Genomic DNA, 20,250 nt, shown 5'->3' with positions numbered 1-20,250 from the left:
AGAAAGGTTTGTAGTCGAATCTCGCGTCGCGGATCGAGGAGAGACAGAAGAGGAAGGAACGGGGACGAAGGAGGGCTTGAAAAGAATCGAGTGATAGCGTGTACGATTCAATTGGTGGTCGAGGGCCGTCCGATCAGATTTACGCGGGCGGGGTTGACGTTGTTTGGGGCACGCGCGATCATGGGCACAGGCACGGGCACAGTGGCACAAGCGGCCACTTTGTCGAACGAGTGATCCTTGTCGTCGGGCTGGCAGGCAAATTGGCTCTCGGTTCACGGTAGCACCAGGGGGATCCGATGTTCGACGTCCTCTCTGTTCCTCGAGGAACCGGCGTTTCGGGAGTCCCGAGCCCTCTAAACATCCCATTGTCTTGTCCGTCTCTCGGTCGCGGATGGCGCGGCCTTTTTCCCCCGCGACATTTGTCAAGGCTCTGCCTTTTCTCCGCGGCGCCCCGGGGATCTTCCATCGGAGTCATTTGAATTGCAAACTGGCCAACAACAGAGAGAGATAGAGAACTCCGTCTCGAATGGCCGACGTCTCCGGGCCCGGATGTCCAACCGGCGGATCACGGATCGCCCAGATGGAGATGTCGTTTAGGCTTAAAACCGTGATATCTTCTACCGTCTTGCCTGATCTACATCCTCCGCTTCTTCTCTCGAGCTGAGAGATTCTCGGACATTTTAGAAACTGAGATGAACAGACTGCGAATCTTCATGCAAAATAAAAGTTGTTGCCATCGATTCCAAGGAATGGTAACCATATAGAACTATCTTTTCTGCTTCCACAATTTTAATAGATCGAATATATTGACGTCCTTAAATTCTTTTGCACTCGTTTCTGTCACGAATGCATAAAATCTGCAATCTACTCGTTACTATTATGTAGAACGAGTAAAATGACTGGACGGCGGATCTTCATGCAAAAGAAAAATTGTGTAAATCGTTTCGTCCAATAACCAATCAATCTGTAACTTTGCTAGTCATTTTCTAAGGATCCTGAGCGAGTGCTAGAACAAACAGACAATTTAGCTGGTTTCGAGGACTATGGTGGACCAAGGGGTGGTTGGCAAAAAAATCGGGGGTTGGTTTCGGTGACTGATACGGGCCTGACTAACGAGCAGGACCGGCGGCGGACGATCGTTCCACTCGTTCCACTCTTAGAGTCTCGAAGGGTGGTCCCTTGCTCCCTTTTCTCGTCCTTGTCCTTTCCCATTTCTTTCTCCGTCGTTCGCGAAGGCGCATTAGGCACCGTCCAACCTCGTATCAATCACTCGACAACCCTGATCGCTCTCTCGGCTCCGATCCGCTCTGCTCCGCTCGGCTCCGCTCGGCTTCTTCGTCGTCTTCGACTATTCCGGGGTCTGCCGGTTGACAGAACCGGAGGTGACGCGATTGAATACCACCCTATATATCCCTCCGAGGTTCGACGACGACATAGCGATCACCGCGACGCTGGAAAACCGGGGAAGGAAATGTTTCTCGTCCGACTGCGCCCGGTTAATGGTCTGAGGACAGCCGAAAGATCCACGGGCTAACGATCTTCCTCGTTTTTCCTGATAGCGGGCAACTGCACCTGGTGCATACACAGTTTCGATGTCCGAGGAACCTTCGATCCCTTTCGTTCTAATTTATAGTCAGTCTTGTGGCGAAGACTTTGCACAGAATCTAGTAACATGTAATATAGGCTTACAATGAACATCGATTTTCTGTTTTTTTTTTTTATAGGACATAGAAGTTCTAATCGCCGTATCTGTAAAACAATTACAGCGGGATTCAAGAAGAAATTTGCATCTCTGCAGTTCCTATACGTTCTGTGTCAATCAAATGAATTGATTTAACCAAACGAAGGACAAACAACCATTCGAATGATTAATTTTTCGAGCTTCGAACGTCCTGAACGATGAATTAGCTTCGGTCTAGACGGCGCACGGCCGATGAAGACAGCAAAGTTAGGCAGGCCCGAAGAAGCAAGCCGGGGCAGGAAATCGAATTAGTCGCGACTGCAGTTTGCGCCGGTCGTGTCGTCGTTTTTACTCTCGCGTTCGAAATCGGTTTCCGGGAAGGCAGGCTTTTCGACGCGATTAAAACCGACCACGGCGTTTTCGATTCCGTGAACGCCGCTCGTAAATATCGCTTAGGCTGCCACAAATCAGAGCCTAGCTACGGGCACACTGTCTCTGTATCGCAAAACCTAGGCGAAACCGTGGAAGCGTCGGGAGAAGGGAGAGAGAGAGAGAGACGTCTCGAAACTACGGCCGAGAGGGTCCGAGAAACAGAGACAGGACACCGCCAGCAGTTTCGAATTAATATTCGGTCGGCGATTTAGATTTAGAACACGAATTTGCTGATTAGTTTGGGCGCGCGCAGTCGCTGCCATGAACGACGGTTCTATGCTCGTATAGCCCCACTCCCCTTTGGGCTGGAGATTTAGTCTGCGGGGGTGGTCTTTGCCGGGGGTCAAACGCTTCAGGAGGGACATTTGTCAGAGCTAGCCGGGCTGCGACAAGTGCGCCGGACACGTCTTAATATATGCATTCGCCGACCAATGGACACGACTTTGCGACTTGTTCCCCGGACACCCCGGAATGGATCTCTGTTTGCTCGAGTTTCGCTCGCCCTGCGATCCTGACCCGCTGTTTGGAGACTCGTTTAGCCCTTCGTCCACCGGAAAAACTGGGCATAGCGTCATTGACTGGATGTGCTTAATCCTCGATGAAATAGCCCGGTGTAGTGATTATACGACCCGAGGTGATTCGCTGTTTTGTAATTATTAGCCAGGATTTTATGCATTCATGGAAGAAAATGAGTAGGTGTAATTTAAAACAGTAAAAACATTAGAAGAATTTGAAAATAACATTAAACATATTAGTAAAGGAAACGAATTTCTATTTCACTCCCAGTTTGCCGGAATTCAGGAAAAAATAATTTTGTTTTAGATCCGTTGTCTGGTTGCATTTTTCTCATAACTGAAGGAGTTGATCAATTTAGCAGGCGAATGGGCTGTTCGAAATGACCGATTTCAAACTTCCGACCCAATAATCGCTTAAGTGAACAGCTTCCACAAGGAACATTGGTGTCGAAGAAACAATCTCTACAAGATCTATAAAAGAGAATCGATTCTGAACACATTGAGCGCCGGCGGCAGAAGAGACATTTAAAGCTTGAGCGCCGGCAACATATCGGCCACTTAAAGCAAAAAAATCCAAACCAGCAAAAAAAATCCGCATTATCGTAGGGCCGGTGCTCAATGTGTTAAGAAATTGCTTTTCTCTAGGCAGACAACGATTTAATTTTCGCTACAGACGAGCGACTCTAAATTAAATCGCTATCGAAATGATTTCTCAGATGAAGATTCGCGTTAGGGTGAGGCAGTGACATTATCAACGGACAATTAAGAGGACTCATCAGTCGTGGCAGTAGATATCGTCGTAAATTCGAGCGGAAGTAGACGCGGAAAGTCGAGCAGGTCAAGTTTCGAAGGGTCGAATTAGAGACGTCCCGTCGGTTTCTGGCTCTGGACCTGGTCCAGGTCCTGGTGTCCTCTCCCTTCGCGTGTCCTGCTCCTTATCCTGCAGGATATCCCCCACTTGTCTCCGCGCGACGGGGGATCTTTTCCAACGGGATTAAATGGAGCGCCTAGATGACCGATGCTCGTCCGTTGCTCGCGAGGGGATCGCGGGGCGGTTAGAAAACAAGATAAAACGAGGATAAAGCTCACTTAGAACCTTCCTCTCCCTTCGCTGCCGACTACGGACCTGGGGTTCGCGGCACTGACAGCGACGAGCCTTCGTTAATCCAGAAGCCTAATCGTCCGGATCGCCGGCCTCCAGCCCCGGTGCTCCAGTTCGCTTTTTTCGGGCGGCGAATTTGAGGTTGCTCGAGCAAACGGGGACGCAAACGCACGATGTGCTCTTTTCTTCGTTTTAGGAACGCGTGCGAGAGCCTCGAGATTAGGTTAACGTGACGAGGATGTGCGATTTTTAATTCGCATTCCAACCTCCGGCAGATATTTTGCAATTTTTGTACAGGATGTATTATTTTGTCGTATCCTTTTACAATTGATAAAACAATTCCTGTTCTGCTCATCACTTCGACTAGGATACTTTGACTTGCGAAATGTCATACCGGATCGCGTCGAAAAATTCTCTATAAATTCACTAAAATACTCTGAAGCGTGCAGTTTAAGGTTGCAAGATGCGTTTTCCCACAACAGCGAAGACCTTCGTATTTGCAATGATTTTGCAGCCCTCCAATGGTACTATTTAAAAAGACATTGTCGATTCGAGCGTTCTGCTTGTAAATAGAATAGGGATTGAAGGGGTTATTCGGGAAACCACGGTTCCCGTTTAATTAACTGGTCGATCGAGGATCCATTAGCGGCGGCGGGTCCTTCCGATTTCCTCGAGACACGGGAGTCCCGGCTGCGGATCCGGAAAGCCGCGTGTAATGCCCGCTTTTAAGCCCCGATTACACGCGCGACCCGCCCGGATCCGTAAGAGGATTATATTTCGACTTTGTTGTGGCGCTCGAAGACGTTCGTTAGCGAAATCATTGTTGCGACGATCTTCTCCTTCTTCGGCTGGCATCGTTAGCGCTTAAAACGGGAAACCGCGCTCTCCTTGGATTCGGTAAATTCCTTCTGTGCTCCCGCGTTCCTCCTCGGTTCGTTCGTTCATGCTCCTCCGTTGCCATGTAAACCGACTTTTTACAACGTTGTTTCCGAGATTCGGCAAACAATCGTCAACAAAATATCCCTTACATTTTCCCAGTTAAAAACTTGTTGTTGTCTACATTGTGCAGACCTTGGGAAACACATAAGCCGAACGGGGGTGGTCCGATGTTCATTTTAGAGGGGTTGCGAAGCATCAATCTCTCGTTCGCGAGGCAACTTCAGGATTATAAATGAAAGTCGAACAGTTTTTAATGTCATCTCATTGCCCTTTCGATTCTGATAACTAGACTGCTTCTTACTAGATCTTTATACAAAATAAACATTTTCTGCGTCGTTTACGCGGTACTGGGTTACCAGAGGAAAATTTGTTCCTTCCTTTAATAAAATTTGAATAACTTGACGAGATCTTTCTGTAAATCCGTAATCCACTCGTCACACGAGAATTTAGTTAGCCAGGGATTTCATTTTTGCCGCCGATCGCCAGTTGGGAAAGTATTCATTGATCTTTTTCGACGAATCGAACACGTTTTTCCTCGGTTTTTGGAGAAGCCATCGATCATCCAATTTCACGGACCGGTTACAATTTCCCCCGAGCGTTCTCTTCTTCCCCTTTCCGACGATTTTTACCCCGCGTATTCCTTTTTTCCGACTCGCTATTACGCTGATCCCCGGGCTTCCGTGTCGCTGCAGCTCCTGCGGGACGTGTCCGACACGGCTGTCCAACTGTTACTTTGATTTATCGATCTTAATTAGCTCCTATGAAAATCACCGGTGCCAGGCGAGTCTCAGGTGCGATCTCTAGGAATTGCAGGATTCGTTTCTGGGGACAGTGCGAAATATAATTGGCCTCGATCACCAACTGCAACGTAATTATCGCTGTAATCTGGAAAGGGATTGGTGTTGGTGATTGATTAGGGAAGTGTCTGATCGATTCTAGAACGTTCTGATTGGAGGAGCAATGGAGGAGCCTATGAGAGCTGGAAATGTTCGTTTTTCGAGAAATAGGGAGTCGTCAGAGATAAGAGAATCTCTTATGATTTGCGAGTTGAATTCATAGCGAGGTCTTTAGAAGAATATTGTCTATTATGATTTGTAAGTTTGTTTCACAGGGATATTTTCTCTTGCAATCTTGAAGTGGATTTCACAGGGACGGATATCGTCACTTATAATTTGTAAGTGGGAACCGCGGGAATTATGCTGTTTCGAACTCGAAGAAAAGTTCGATTGGGTGTCCCACGAGGGATTTCTGCGCGGGCCGTTTCCTCGCGCGCGATAAAATCCGAAGGAATCGGGGCTGGCCGCAGCCAGCAAACTTCTCCGCTCGATCCCGTCCAAGTTTTTGCCCCCCTCACGGCGCCCGTTTATGGTTTGACTGCCCTCGGATGGCACTTTAGGGAAATACACGAGGAAATCCGCGCCGTTGCTCCACTCTATCGGGAACCGCTACAGCCTATTGTGTATTATTAGCCAATAAAACCCACTTGCTGTTTGTTCGAGACACGCATCGCTGCCTCCTGCGATTTCTCCTCGACTTTCGGGCCCCCTCTTTCTTCCCGCGGTGCATCTTCTTAACAAATTCTATCCTAGCAAGGCTGCCTTCATTTTCCTACACATTTCGTCTGCTGCAAGCCAATTAACTGATTTTCCAATCACTTCATTTAAAGCGTGGTGAATTCCATTCTCTTCGAAATGACAATCTCGAAAGAAATGATTTCAGTATCTTTTTCTTAATACTTGATGTAGTAGAAGCCTACTTGACAATATCTCGGGGAAAGTTAACTTAAATATTCTCCTAAACGACTGGACTGCGGATTTTCTGTATTTATCACAAAACTGAATAAGTAGAATTTATAATAGTAAAGATAAGAATTGAATAATACTAAAATATAATTTTCAACATAGCAAAGTGATTAGCGAGAGAGAAATAAATTTCTATTTCTGTATCTTGGCTGTACCTTAAACTGTGTCGCTCGATTGTTAATCTTTGATTTTCGAAAGATTTCAGTCACCAGGTTTGATGATGCCCGCCTGTTTCGGAGTTAATTGAAACGGTGTCGTTGAAATTCCCGACTCGTTCTAATACGTTTACTCAAGAAAGCACGGTCGAGCGATCCGAAGGGGATGATTTACAGCGATAGGGTTAAAAGACTTGGAAAAGGGGTTACACACGGGGCAGCCGCTGATTCTCAGTCGTCCCCACGCGTCCCTGATTAGCCCAGGTTTCCTCGCATTTCCGATTAAACTCGATAGCGAACGATCCTATCGTATGCAACCCTCCCGCCGACGATGTAATTGGAGAGGATCCACTCCAAGGGTGGACATTTGAATTCATTTCGAGTATCTATTCCGGTTCCTACGACCTATCCCTTCGTGATTCCCGGAAACGTTCAGGCGTCGCGACTAAAATCCAATTGTTTCACTTCTTGCTCGCTGCGAGATTCTCCTTTTCCTCAAGTTGCAATTTGGTTCTGCAATTTTGCGAAAAGATAGAATCCGGTGAGGGGCAAAATCAACCGGGGTCAAAATCCGCTAGGGGTCAACGCGCGGTAAACAGACCAGAGTGATGCTCGAAAACAGTTGCAATACTAATCGAAATGTAAATACATACCTGTGATATAACCATTTGTAAATCATTCCGCGAATCTGACTCGTGATGTTTACGTTTGGCCTGATTTTCACTCCACGCGTCCTGTTCGTGGTGTTTACGTTTCGGCCAAAATCTTCATCGCGAGTCGGACTCGTTAAAGTACGGGAGGGGTTAATATGGTACATCGCTGAAGAAGTTTCTTGACGTGTTTACAAATCGAGGAACTTTTTCGTTGCGTTAAGAAATTAAAAATGCGTTTTATCCCCCGATCCTTATGGAGGGTGAAGTTAACACTAAACCTACCTCCGAATGACCGCTTTTGAGACTTTAATCAAAATTGTTAAATTCCAGGTTTTCATTTTTCTTGAGCTTACCGCACGACTTTTTCTATAATATATAGCTACATAATTTTTCAATATCTATCTCTCTTCTTCTTTCGTTTTTCTTTTTTCGTGAACGGTCTTTTGACCGCTGGAAAATATATGAAATTTTATAAAGTTATCTGCATTGAAATCTCAAACTTACTACTAATTTTGTTTTCCAAGAGAATGTCACCCGATTGTGTTTTAGGAACACGTCATGTGCTTATGTACAGTTTGTTTTACGCTGGGCACAGAGCGCCGACTGCTGGTAACCTACGAGGCAAAATAACGATCATTCAAATTCGAGCACTGACTCTGTACGCGGCATTACAATTTTTCAGTTTCGATTCTTCTTTCTAAAAATGTATATTCCTAAAGCCCGAAAAATAAATGTTTTTTAATTATTACATGATAATTATTTATAATCAACTGGAAAAGAATATAACGTTCATTTGAAAAGCGCTCATGTGACCGCTATCGGTAGAAATAGGTATATATAAAATGTTGGTAGGTTTACTTTGACGCGCTAGAAGTTCGACAGAAGGTAAAGGGAGCTTTTGAGCTCGACGGGGGTTGATTCATCCCCGTGGATATTTTTTCTGATACTCAAATACTGATTAGTTTTGCGTTGATAAGTTTGTTGGAGTTTTTGAACGGGTGCATTCGCCCCTTTGGATGTTTTTCCTGATACTCGGATATGAATTTATTTAGCGTTAAAAAGTTATTCGGAGCTTTCAGCGATCTGTGCTGGGAAAAATCGATGACGGGTCTCGTTGGTAGTGTGCAGCAAGCCCTATTCAGGTCATCTCGAGTCAGGTAATCGTTGGAGAGTCTCTTCTTGCGGAGTGTCGGCGCGATACCGCGTAATTAGGCTCCCCCGGGCGCAGCTCGGTGGACATTCGAATTCATTCGGGGTCAGAGCGTTCCTCCGTGGGGGTTGGCCGACAGCCCCTTTACCGGGCAACTGTCTGAACATGACGTAACGCTCCTGAAAGCCGTTCAGCCCGGTTTTTGCGGTGTCCGGCCAGCAACAATGGCCGCTTCTTACGCCGCTCTGGTCACCGTATATTATTAATTACTGTATTAATCTCGCCGGCCGTAAGCAATCTATTATACATGGGATAAGAGCCGCCGGCCGAGCCGGCGCGGCGTCGGCGTCGGCGGTGGCGTCGTCGTCGACGTCGTGGTCGTCGGCGTCGTCAAAACGCCCGCCCACGTTCTATGCTACCCTCTGCTCCGACACCCTTTCTCACTCGGTGACTTTGTAACTTCGCTGCTCGATGTAATCTGACCCCCTAAGGGTGTTAACGAAGGGTGGCCAACCGGGGAGGGTGTTAAAGGAATCTTGAAATTGGCCGACAACGTTCGACGACACCCCCCCCCGAGAGCCATTCGATCGATTTTGGGGGCGGTTTTTCGAAACCGATCGCCTATTTTCTTAGCGGCACCGATTAGCGCCATTTTCAGTTTGGAATCGATGCATCTTCTTCACGTAATTCTTTTTCTTCGGAAGGGTGTTTAAAAAATTAAAGTACAATTTAAATTGTAGTTTGTTCTTTTTAGCCTAGAAAGTAAACACAAAAAAAAAATGCAAGACGTCTAAGCTTACTAATATTATTTCCGTAGGTTATTGAATTAGAGAAAGGAGCAATTCAGCTAGTTTAGAATATTTTCTTGTGTTTTCCAGGTCAGTGTGCAGCCTGCATGCTAGCCAGGGTCGAACGAGAGCGTCTGGAGAGCCTGAAGTACGACAGAGCGACGATCTACGTGAAGTGTGTGGACGACCACGACGGGTCGAAATCCGAAACAGACACAGAGGTGAGTGGAAGCAAAGAAGGAACGAGGGACGAACGACGCAGCAACATTGTAGCGACGCGGAGAAGGCGACAAGGGATTTTTGTTAATGGGCCAGGGCGCCGAGTCACCGCGTCTCCTGGAACCGGTCCAGATTGATGCCGGTCGATAAGGAGATTGGCCCCATCTCGTCCATTTCACGATAATAATCGTCATTACGTTTCCGTGGCGCGACCTCAGGCCCACCTGCCTCCTTCGTCGAAATCTCCCCCCTCCCCTTTTTAGTTTTATTCTCGGGCCGGTCAAAAGTGTTCGGAGCAACATACGTGGATGAAGACTTTATAGCGATTGCAGAGTGTGTAATGGTTGTTTCTTTTGGTTCGCTCAGGTGGCCGCAAAGAGACCCAAGATGGACAGCTCCAGGCCTTCGAGGACCAGGAGGAACTTGAAGGGCTCCCACGAACTGAAAGTCTCGTCGGAGATCACCCTCAAGGACCTGAAACTGATGGTGAGTGCTAACTAGCTACAAGCACCTTCGAACGGGCTTGGCACAACTTTAGGCAGTTTTAAGCAGTTGGCTGGACCTCTACGATCATCTAGAATAATTCGAAATATTCTTAATCGATCATTTTCTCGATTTCATTTGTCCCTTTGCGACCAATTGTAATGGGAAAGAAGCAATTTGATTAACCCTCTGCACCCTAAAGGTGCGTGTCTATTTGAGAGTAAAACTGTCGCGAGTTACTCTCGAGAGTCAATTTCGTCAGTGTTTTATTTTGCACGAAAGGAATAGCACTCTCCGATAGCACTGCCAATAGCGTGTACACTGTCTCTCACTCTCGAAGATATAGTTGTCAACAAATTCTATACGAAATCGCATTTGAATACAATTTTGATTTCCAGTGGTATATCGTTTCCATGTCCTGAGGGTTATATTTGTATATTAAAAAAAGAAAAAAAGAAAAAAGAAATTGAGGGTCAAACGAGAGTTGATTAACCCAACCGCGAATGGACATCGAACAGTCCAAAGAATTGGTCGGAATGGCCTGCAATGTTTGACTTCCGGAGGACCAGTGTCTCGTATTGAATTACGGAGAGGGTTAACCGTAGTTCCACGATCGAGGGTAGTTGCTGACAATGACAGTGATCACGGGGTAATTGAAAGAGATTGCTGTGGCTGGAGAAAAGCATCGTTTTACGAGGGTTTCGGACGAAGACAGAGGTCCTCCTAAAGTCAGACACCCTGCGCAACAGGGAACGGGAGCAGACGGAAGAGAGAGATTGAGAAAGAGAAGTTCGTCGGGTTCGTTCGGTGGACGAAAGTAGTAAAGCCGTAGTTATGGCTGGTTAGCATATGCCCGGGCCCCGGCAGTGTGCTTAAACTATTAAGCGTATTTATATTGCGAGGCTGCGCCCGTCTCCTTCTCCTTCTTCGGGGCCAACGGCAAAAACCCGAAAGAGCATAAACCTCGCGCTAATAACAGGCCTCTCCGCTCTCAGACTTCTCCACTCCACTTCACTCCACTTCGTTCGACTCTCTCTGGGCCTTCCTTCCTCTTGTACCGATCCCTCTTCGACACGGTCCCCTTCCTCTCTCTCTCTCTCTTCTTCTCTTCGGACCTTCTTCGAGGTGTTGCTTCCGCTCGTGCTTCGACTTTCGCGAAACCGTCTTCTGCGTCCTCGTCTCTGCCTAGCTTCTCCGACTCTTCCACTTCTTCTTCGATGCCTCTATTTTGTAAGAAACGATCGATTATTTGGTTCTTCGTTGATAATTTTCTCTGTCGAGAAGCTCGAACAATTTTTATTTCATCTTTCAAGAGGTTGAAGTCGTTGGTGTACATACACTCGAATAAAACAATGAAGACATGGATCACTGTGGATCTTCATACGAAATCAGATTTCCTATAAATTCAATGAAATTAAATCTCCAACTAAAACAATGTGTATAACCAAACAAAAATAGTAACCGAATAATCCCGAGGAGGAACCAGATTGCCATGAAAAACTGAAATCGATGCCAAGCGCCACGATAGGGGTTAAAAAAGGGGAAGCAGCGTAAATATTTAATAGCGAGGAACACGTTATTAATCCCCGTGTTCCGACGGTCCCCATTTACCGAATTTTTGTCGGTGCCTGGCCGGGTTTTTTCATGTTTTTTAATATCCGCCCGCGAGAAAGGTTGTCGGCGTCAATGGGAAGACGAGCATCCTCTCTTCTCATTCAGTGGCCCTCTCTTTATAGTTCCACTGACCGAGGCGACCTCCCTTTTTTCTCCCATTTTCGATTGAGCGTGTCAAGAGAGCTGGACCATTCTAGAGGCCGCCGCCATCTCTTCTCTTCCTCGTCGCATTTCCCTCCGTAGAAACAATCTCCACCGGGGATTCGTAACGAATTCTAGAACGCCTAATCGTCCCCAGCAACGGGTCAACGAATTTTCTGTCTTTCATTTCGCCGACAGAAAAACGCGGAAAAATTGCAGAGCACAAAGTGACCGGGCCGGCGCGGTGCGGCGCGGCGGTTTCACCGCAATAATTGCCAGGTCTGGCCAGTAGTAAAACTGTGAAATTCGAGTCGGCGTTCGCCGAGAGCTCTCGGAGACGACGTTACAAAAGGAGAGGATCCGTTGTCGTTCCTGGAGCATGAAGGCTAAACAGGCGGAGATTAGACGGCGATTCTCGCCACGGAAATACTCGCGGAGGGTCGCTCGCGGTTCGGGTCCTATTCGACAAAAATCGACGGAGCTCTCCTATTGTTTTTTGCCGCGCGGCAAAAATCAGGCGAGTTTCATGGTCGAGCGCGCGACAAGTCGCGAGCAAGCGAGCAAATCGGGACAACGGCCCGGCCGCGGCCGGTGCGCTTCGAACCGACGATCGTTTTACGTAATCGTCGTAACGCCGATCGCCGGTAAATATTACTTTCTACTCGCATTCCGTGTCACCGGTCGCGATCACGTCACCCCCCCACCCCCACCCCTTCGCTGTGCTCTCCGTCCACTGTTCGCCGATTTCTTTCTTCCGCTTTTTAATCGATCGGACGAACGCCGCTTGTCCGCTTTGGTCGTTGTTCGGTTTGATGCTGCTTTGGTTCGTCGAGCGACGGATGTTGTTAGGCCGAGAGAAACCGGCAGCGAGAATCGGCGCTCGTACACATGGAAATCGGTACGTCGGAACCAATTTCTGGAATTCGTGAAATCGATTTCACGCGGCCCTCTTTGCAGCGTCACGGTAGCCAATAGCTTGGATATTTCTATAAAAAAAAAAAAAAAAGAACGATGGCGCGATCGGGACGCTTGAAACTCGTTCGATGCTTTTCGAAAGCTAGTGGACTGGATAAATAATGGAAAGTGAATCAGATAACAGTCCACGAAAGCATATACGCTGAACAAATATTTTTGATGGAAGAGAATCCGTTGAAAAATATAAAAGTGCAAATATTGAAAGTCGATAGCACTGGAAAATTCATGCAGAGGGCACGATTAATTTTCATCATTTTGATCCACTTTTAAAGTAGTTTCGGAGAAAACGACAACAGGCAAGAGTGATTTGCAATGCAAGTAGCAACAATTGTAAACTACAAAGAAAGACTTCTTGGAACACAAAGTGTAATAAGGATCCCAAGCAATACGAAGAACAAGAATCTCGAAAATGCAACTAGAGAAATAGAAATTCGATTCAGCCATTAAATTCGACGTTAATGTTCTCGATGTCACGTCGAAATTTGGAAGGAATTATTATTGGCGGTGGTAGGAACCAGAGCGAGGGAGGGGGTAAAAGAATAACAGATTCGCAAGGAGGTTCTGCCGACAGTTTAACTCGGTTTACATCGGGCACGGTCTAACCAGGGTGTTGGGTGCGCGCGCGCGCGTTCGCGGTCCTCCTCCCGCTCTTCCAGCTCACCTCCAGCTTCTCTCGAGCTCCTCCCGCTCGTCTTCTGCGCGTCTCTGGCTCTTTTCCCCGGCGGTTACCCGCTCGTAAAACAGAAACCGACCCGTGCACGTTTACACCGGCAACGGGTAAGTTGCTGATCTCCTGCAGGAGAGGAACCGGCCGATGGTGAACGCGAAACCGTTCTCTCGAGGCGGCTTCCACAAATTAAGCAATTACCCGGACGCATGCTCTTCTCGATTCCGACTTCGCGATGTTGGCCCTTCGCTCGCTCCTTCGCTCTTCTCCTCGTCTGCCTCGTCCGCGCCTCTCTCCTCAGAGTTCAACGGCTGCAGAGGCGCGATCTTCGCGTTCGCTGGAATTTTTAATTACCGCACTGGCAACCTCCACGAAGTCCCAGAAGCTTCTTCTTGCTTCTATTCGCGCGGAGCAACGATTGCAATCTTTCCCGAGGGATTGTTTTCTCTTTAACACGCCTAATGCTCGCGGGTCACTTCTCGCGAGTTGGAGTCGCTGGAATTTCGAATCACCATCGTGGCAAGCACGGCGAAGTACCCCGATGCTTCTGTCCTCTTTCTCGCGCGGAGCAACGACTGTAATTTTCCCCAGGGATTATTTTCTCTTTAACACGCCTAACACCTCCGGTCACTTTTCGTGAGTTGGCCTCCTAACATTTTAACCGTTTTTTGCTTCAGACCATGCGGATTTGTGGCGCCGGACCCTACGACCAACACCTGATGCTCGGCGAACACGAGCTCACCGATCACAGTCAGAGTCTCGCGGCGCTCGGCATTTTTCCCGGGACGCTTCTCACCTTAAAGGTAGGCCTTAACTTCTCTCCCATTTCTTTTTCACCGCTTTCTTCGACCACATTTCTAGACGTACGCCCCTCCCCCCGCCCCCCGCCCCCTCTCCCTCGAAAATGAAAATTCCAACTCGCAGAGAGAACGTGATTAATCGAAGTTCGTCGGAATATTATCCGTGAGGCATTCGACCGAAAGAAAACGCGAAATTTTGTGGCAATTAGGGGCAATTGCTCCGATAACGGTCACACAATGGCCCCGCTAATAAGCCACGGAGCAGGCTTCTCTCCCCGTTATCCCTGGCATCGCATTCCAAACCGGCAAACATTCGAGCAAGACCCTCAGGATCGTCCCCGATGGTTCAGAATGGTCCTCGGACGTGTCTCTCTGTCGCAAGAACGCGAGGATGCGAGCCGAACCACGCTTCCTGCTTTCAATTTTCAGACATTTTAACCGTTCATTCGTTGGAATCCGGGCCAAAGCGGATAACGTACCTATGGTTGTATACGCGAAACAGCAGTCGCAATTTTAATCTTTCGAAGTACGGAATTCGCACGACCAGCAGTGGTTGAATTGGGAAATTCGGACGGCTAGATAGGTAATTTTTCTTTTGCATAAAGATCCGCAGTGTAACAATGAGTTACCACAGTCGGAAACATATTGCTACCAGCAAGCAATCATTCTGTATTATTTCGGGACGGAGAGCAAGGTCTTCCGATGCAACAGACAAGCGTGATGACACTCCACCTGTAGAAAACCGCGCGGTTTCGTGGCTTTTTCTATCCTTCTTCGATCGTCTAGGATCTCCCGAGCCAGAAGAAGCGACAGATGGTTTAGTTAGGCTCGAACCGGCGCGGCGCGGCGCGGCGCGTCGTCGGGAGGCATCGTCGATCGATTTTTGCCTGGGTCTCTCGTTGCGTCGCCGGTAGTCGGAAATCAATTATCGCTGTTGAAACGGATCGCTACACCGGCGATTACCTGAAAAATCCGGCAAAGATACGATCGAGGCGAGTTCCACCGATCCGCTGGAGGGAATAGAGAGGCAGCGGGGCGTGCCCGACAACTTCGATAAATAGTTGGCTACGTAAATGCCCGGTGCCGGGCATAACTCGCGGATTAGTCAGCCGCGTTCGCTACGGACAGACCGCGAGATCGGTTTCTGCTTTTTCACCGAGACTTTTTCTAGTAGATCCATTCGATCAACCGATCAACCGACCTCTGGACGCACGAACTTCGATCTTCGGAGTGGAAACAATCGACGGACAATGTCTCTACGACAAAAACTCTTCGGGAAAAATTGCCTTGTGCTTCGTATTTTTTTAAATACTTCCTCATTTTACCTTCCGGCGCAGTATAGACTTTTCTAGATTTTTCTGGGACTTCCTCGGAGCTCACAATTTTGATAGTTTGATGTTTTATACGTTTAAGGATATTCTAGGCTTTGTCATTTTTTCGAACATTGCCAGCATTCATATTTGCAATATTTAGATATTTTACAGGTTTAAGGATACTATAGACGTTTTTGGAATTTTTTAGAACATTGCCATCGTTCACATATTCAATATTTAGATATTTTAGAGGTTTAAGAAGACAGTAGGTTTTTTCTAATTTTGTAGAACCTTGCCAGTGTTCATATTTACAATATTTGGATATTTTACAGGTTTAAGGATGCTATAGACGTTTTTTGAATTTTGTAGAAACTTGCCAGCGTTCATATATTCGATATTTAGATGTTTTACAGGTTTAAGAAGACAGTAGATTTTTTCTAATCTTGTAGAACCTTGCCAGCGTTCATATGTTCAGTATTTAGATATTTCACAGGTTTAAGAACACAGTAGGCTTTTTGTAATTTTGTAGAACCTTGCCAGCGTTCATATTTGCAATATTTAGATATTTACACGTTTGAGGATACTTTAGGTTTTGTGTGCATTTCTGAGGGGCTCTGTCAGGTTTTCCACATTTAATATTTTGATGTTCTCGCACGTCCAAAGATGTGCTAGACTCGTCTATTATTTTTTTGGAACTCTATCAGACCTTCTACATCTAATATTTCGATGTTTCGGGCGTCTGAGGATATCGCAAGCATTTCTTACATTTTCGGGAAGATCGTCAGTGTTCCCAGTTTCCAGAAATGGTCGTGATCGTTCAACGGCAGCGAGTTAATCGTCGCTGGAACGATACATTTGTCGAGCACGCGGGCACGGCACGGCGGACAGTGACAAACAGGTGCAATTTAGATTTAAGATCTAGCTACCGTTTCCCTTAAGCCGGAGACAATGGATAAGTAACGTCGGCAATGGTCCAAGATAACGGCAAGACCGCCGATTTCGTCTTGGGATTAGCCGGAAACGTCGCCCACCGAGATTAGAAGTGTTAATTGGCCCAGCGCTGCTGGAAGATTAGCTCTCCGAGGCGAGATTCAGCTCTGTACGATCTTCTTTATCTTGCGGACCCGCTGATAACAATCCTTTCGATCCTCCGGAGTCTCTCGTGCCTCTTCAAACAAAGTAGACACGCGGAACCCTAACAAATTTCTTGGCGCAATTTGCAAAAACGTGAAAATTACAAATCAAGCGCAAGTTGATTCTCTTCACGATTCTGATACTTTACCATTGATGTAGGTGGGCTTCATTGAAGTACATTTTACACGGAGACCTTGGTGTTGCATGTAAAAGTCACAAGAATCTCATTCAGTCTATTGGCCATGGTCTCTCTCCTTTGTGTTTAGCTTGACGCTTATAATCAGCATTAAGACTGGACTCTTGATCACTTCACGAACCAGTTCAATTCACACTGCAGAAATGGGTGGGTGTAATTTTGAACAGTAGAAAGATTACTGCTAGCTGTAAGCGAGGGGGTTCGAGGCGTGCACAGGAGTTTGGGAAGGCGGGCATATGCGATGGCCATTCGCGATTCAGCCGACTGCATATCTGGCAGTTCGCGCGGTCCGCGAGGATCGAAGATTCAGCCAAAAATTCAGCGGACGTGCCCTGTTTTTGCTGGGTCAGAAGCTGTCGGCGGCGGCCGCCATGCCGTCGCCCCGACGCTGTCGCCGAGCCGCGCCGAGCCGGCCGAAAGAAAAATTCTGTGGCCCGTCTCCGTTCGTACGTTCGTCCGTCCGTTCTGCCCGTCTCCGAAACCGCCGGAATAATTCCAGCATTCCAGCGCATTCCGGCGTTCACAGTCCACTGATTTTATGAAAGCGAACCGGCGAACAACGGACGTTCGGATGTCAAAACCGTTAAACCCGACGAAGACGAGACCAGAGCCGACGATGGCCTCTTCTCTCCCCTCTCGCGGACAGGTTCTCGTTCTTCCAGCTGCGAATTCTAATTGCCGGTTGCGGTATAGGATCGCACCCACCGTTCTATCCTCGACGACTCCAGCTGGACAATAGCCTGGTCCTTACTCCTCGAGTTTCGATCATTTCTACTATTGCTAAATTGTGACACTTGGCGGGAAAATGACGCGTGCCGAATTTCTGTGCAATCGGACACAACCCATGTCGCATTTCAGTTAAAGTTTTATCATATTCATGATTTCGTTTCGTTTTGAAAAATCTTTAAATTTGATTCAGCATTAAATACAGTATATGCTCTGCATATATATGTGTGAAAGGGGAAGCACATCGAATATGGACATATTTATAATATTTGACACTTTTTTTTTATCGGCCAGCATTCACGTTGGAAGGGTGAAAACGGCACTTGAAGTTGGGCATGATCAAGGACTTTTACATGGATGCTAGCCAATCCAAAAGTACGTGTAAAATATTTTCCCGAGAACCACCTCTTACAGAAATTTCATCAAAGTCGGGAATGTCCAGATTCGATGTGTTCTGGACAAGCCGGAGCGAGATCAACCTTTCGATGATGGTCACGAGACGGTTTCGCACGATCGTAATGGAGTTTTACCGCCCTTTCCGCCGCCGAGCCGTTCGTAATTGCGTAGGTATAGAAATTCGATTAATCAACTCGATTAAGAAGCTGTCGGACAGCGGTAAGAACACACTCGACTCCCGTCGCTTTTCTAGAAAGGCCGGGAGGAGCTTCTCACCTTTTTCTCGGCCGAGCCGAGTATTAACGCTGCGCCACGAGCTGCTCGACCAGTTAAAAATGTTAAGAGTCGATTCTACCGTGATTATATCGCGATTTCATCTTTGTTTTCGAGTTGTTCGCAATTAAAGCGTCTTTTTATCCTACGGTGGTACTTAACGCAGCTCGAGAACACTTAATAACTTGGAAATCACGGCAGAAGGTGTAATTTGATCGCGCTTCATTTTTATTCCTGTGGAACTATCGAGCAGAGAAACTAACTATTACAGTTCGGGCAGTCCTACAGAAATTTCTGTCACCGAAATTCATTTCTGTGACCCTCCGTCTGCTCGCTGGGTCGTTTAGGTTCACGACTAATTTTGTCACTGTTCCAGGTTTTAAAAAATTTTTTAAATGTTCGGAATACGTATCGAAATGCCTATTTTAATATATAATCGCTGGAACGTCAAATGCAGTAATGGGAAAAAATAAATAAGAAATTCAATAGTGAAATTTCGCACATAAACGATCCGGGTTGCAGACGGAAGATTAATAATCTGCGAGGCTTCTCGAGGATTTCGCGTATCCAGGTGATCAAAAAAGTCCATCGTTTTTAACGAACATCTACTTTGTCGGACATGTACCTTGCTCCACGGATCGGCGATCATCGATCGGCGCGAAACAATTAAAGAACCCCGAAGGGATTCTTGCTCGCATTCTCGATCGCGTTGTTCCGCCATCGACAGCTTTCATGGCGCCAAACGAAAAACCGACAGGCCCCTTCTCGGGGATCTAAATTTAATCCGCGAAATAAATAATAGACCCAATGAACGGTCTGCTGGGTTTGCGGTCGCGTTCTTTCCCCGATCCCCTAGATTTTCGATGAGGTCCAACTGCATCAGTGATCCAGGATAGATCGTCGATCTTCGACGAATTTCACGGCGCGATTTCGGTCGCGTTTTTACCGTGTTTGCACAGTCGAAGGAGCAGACCGTGCTCTAATCCGCGTCTAGAGGAATCCGGATTTATTTCTACCGGTAATGATCGATCGGTTTTTTTTATGCATCGTCGATTTTCTTGCCGATGGAGTTCGCGTCTGTGCGGATCCCGACGAAGATCACGCTTTTGAGTTCATAGAGCGACGGATGAAAAATTATTTCTGGGATCATATGAGAAAAATAGGCGTTCATTCCTATTTTGGAACAATTTATTACTGAACCGTAAATTCTTATGCATTTATAGACGTGAATTTCAACTTCTGAGTAGAAACGAAACACTATCCTTCTGTTGTTAATACTGTAAAAAAATCGTAATAAAGAGGAAATTTGATGATCGAGACTCTGACAATTTGGAGTGAAATGACGGTACTTGAGAGGTGAAGAGATACTTATCTTAGAGTCTTCCAAAATTTCATTTTCGGAGCAGATCTGCAATGAACACAAGTTTTCCATTTTCTATTGGAAATTGTTGACAACAGAGAAACTTTGATGGGACTGTAAGACAAGGGACAAACAATGAGAGCAAGATGAAGAATTTTAGTTGAAACATAGCTCTGGAAAATGTGCTGTTCGGAATTCAACGATCGACTGGCACCACTAGAGCGCTGACAAAGCGTTCGGAACGGTCTCGTTCCGGGAAAATGGATTAATCGTTGGACAGAGCCGAGGGACGCTAACAATCTGTGCTGAACAACAGCTAAATTTCATAGGATTATGCGCCGGTGGTTGTTTTACGACAGAAGATTTCGCGAAACAATCCCGCGCGCGCCGCAGGAGCTTCTTGCCGCGGGATTGGTCCACGGTTATCCGCATAACTGCGAACAATTATCCGTCGGCCGTGGATTTTTCAGCCGCGTTACGGCCGCGATAGCGTGCAACGGCCGTTAAAGCCAGCTAGACGAACCTTAAAAGGATTTATCACTATCGTTACGTCGACCGTGAGGACCGATCGACCGTACCTCGAACTCGACACTGCCACTGAAATAATTACAGTCATCCGCCGGAAAATTTGCGAACCCCCTTTTTTGCCCCACCGTGTTTGCGAACGCTGCGACACCGCGAACCGATTTTTCAAAGGATTTTTCGAATTAACGTATCGTTAATTAACCGACGCACC

General features: G+C 46.9%; 1 protein-coding gene across 5 annotated transcripts in view; it reads left to right on the top strand.

The window, feature by feature from the left end:
• The window catches only part of LOC143353193 (ubiquitin carboxyl-terminal hydrolase 48), a 73,652-nt gene that overhangs the window by 28,109 nt on the left and 25,293 nt on the right, over positions 1 to 20,250 (top strand). For 4 of the 5 annotated variants that reach the window (XM_076786326.1, XM_076786353.1, XM_076786362.1 and 1 more), the window contains 3 exons: positions 9,308 to 9,438; positions 9,803 to 9,922; positions 13,994 to 14,119. In XM_076786326.1, the coding sequence (XP_076642441.1) occupies positions 9,308 to 9,438; positions 9,803 to 9,922; positions 13,994 to 14,119 (377 nt within the window). The remainder of the gene's footprint in view (positions 1 to 9,307; positions 9,439 to 9,802; positions 9,923 to 13,993; positions 14,120 to 20,250) is intronic. The other variant, XM_076786345.1, reaches the window with a different exon arrangement.

The sequence above is a fragment of the Halictus rubicundus genome, chromosome 1 (assembly GCF_050948215.1).
Source record: "Halictus rubicundus isolate RS-2024b chromosome 1, iyHalRubi1_principal, whole genome shotgun sequence".
Taxonomy (NCBI): Eukaryota; Metazoa; Arthropoda; class Insecta; order Hymenoptera; family Halictidae; genus Halictus; species Halictus rubicundus.
The sequence above is the reverse complement of the archived record's forward strand: the minus strand, read 5'-3'. Positions and strand labels throughout refer to the sequence as shown.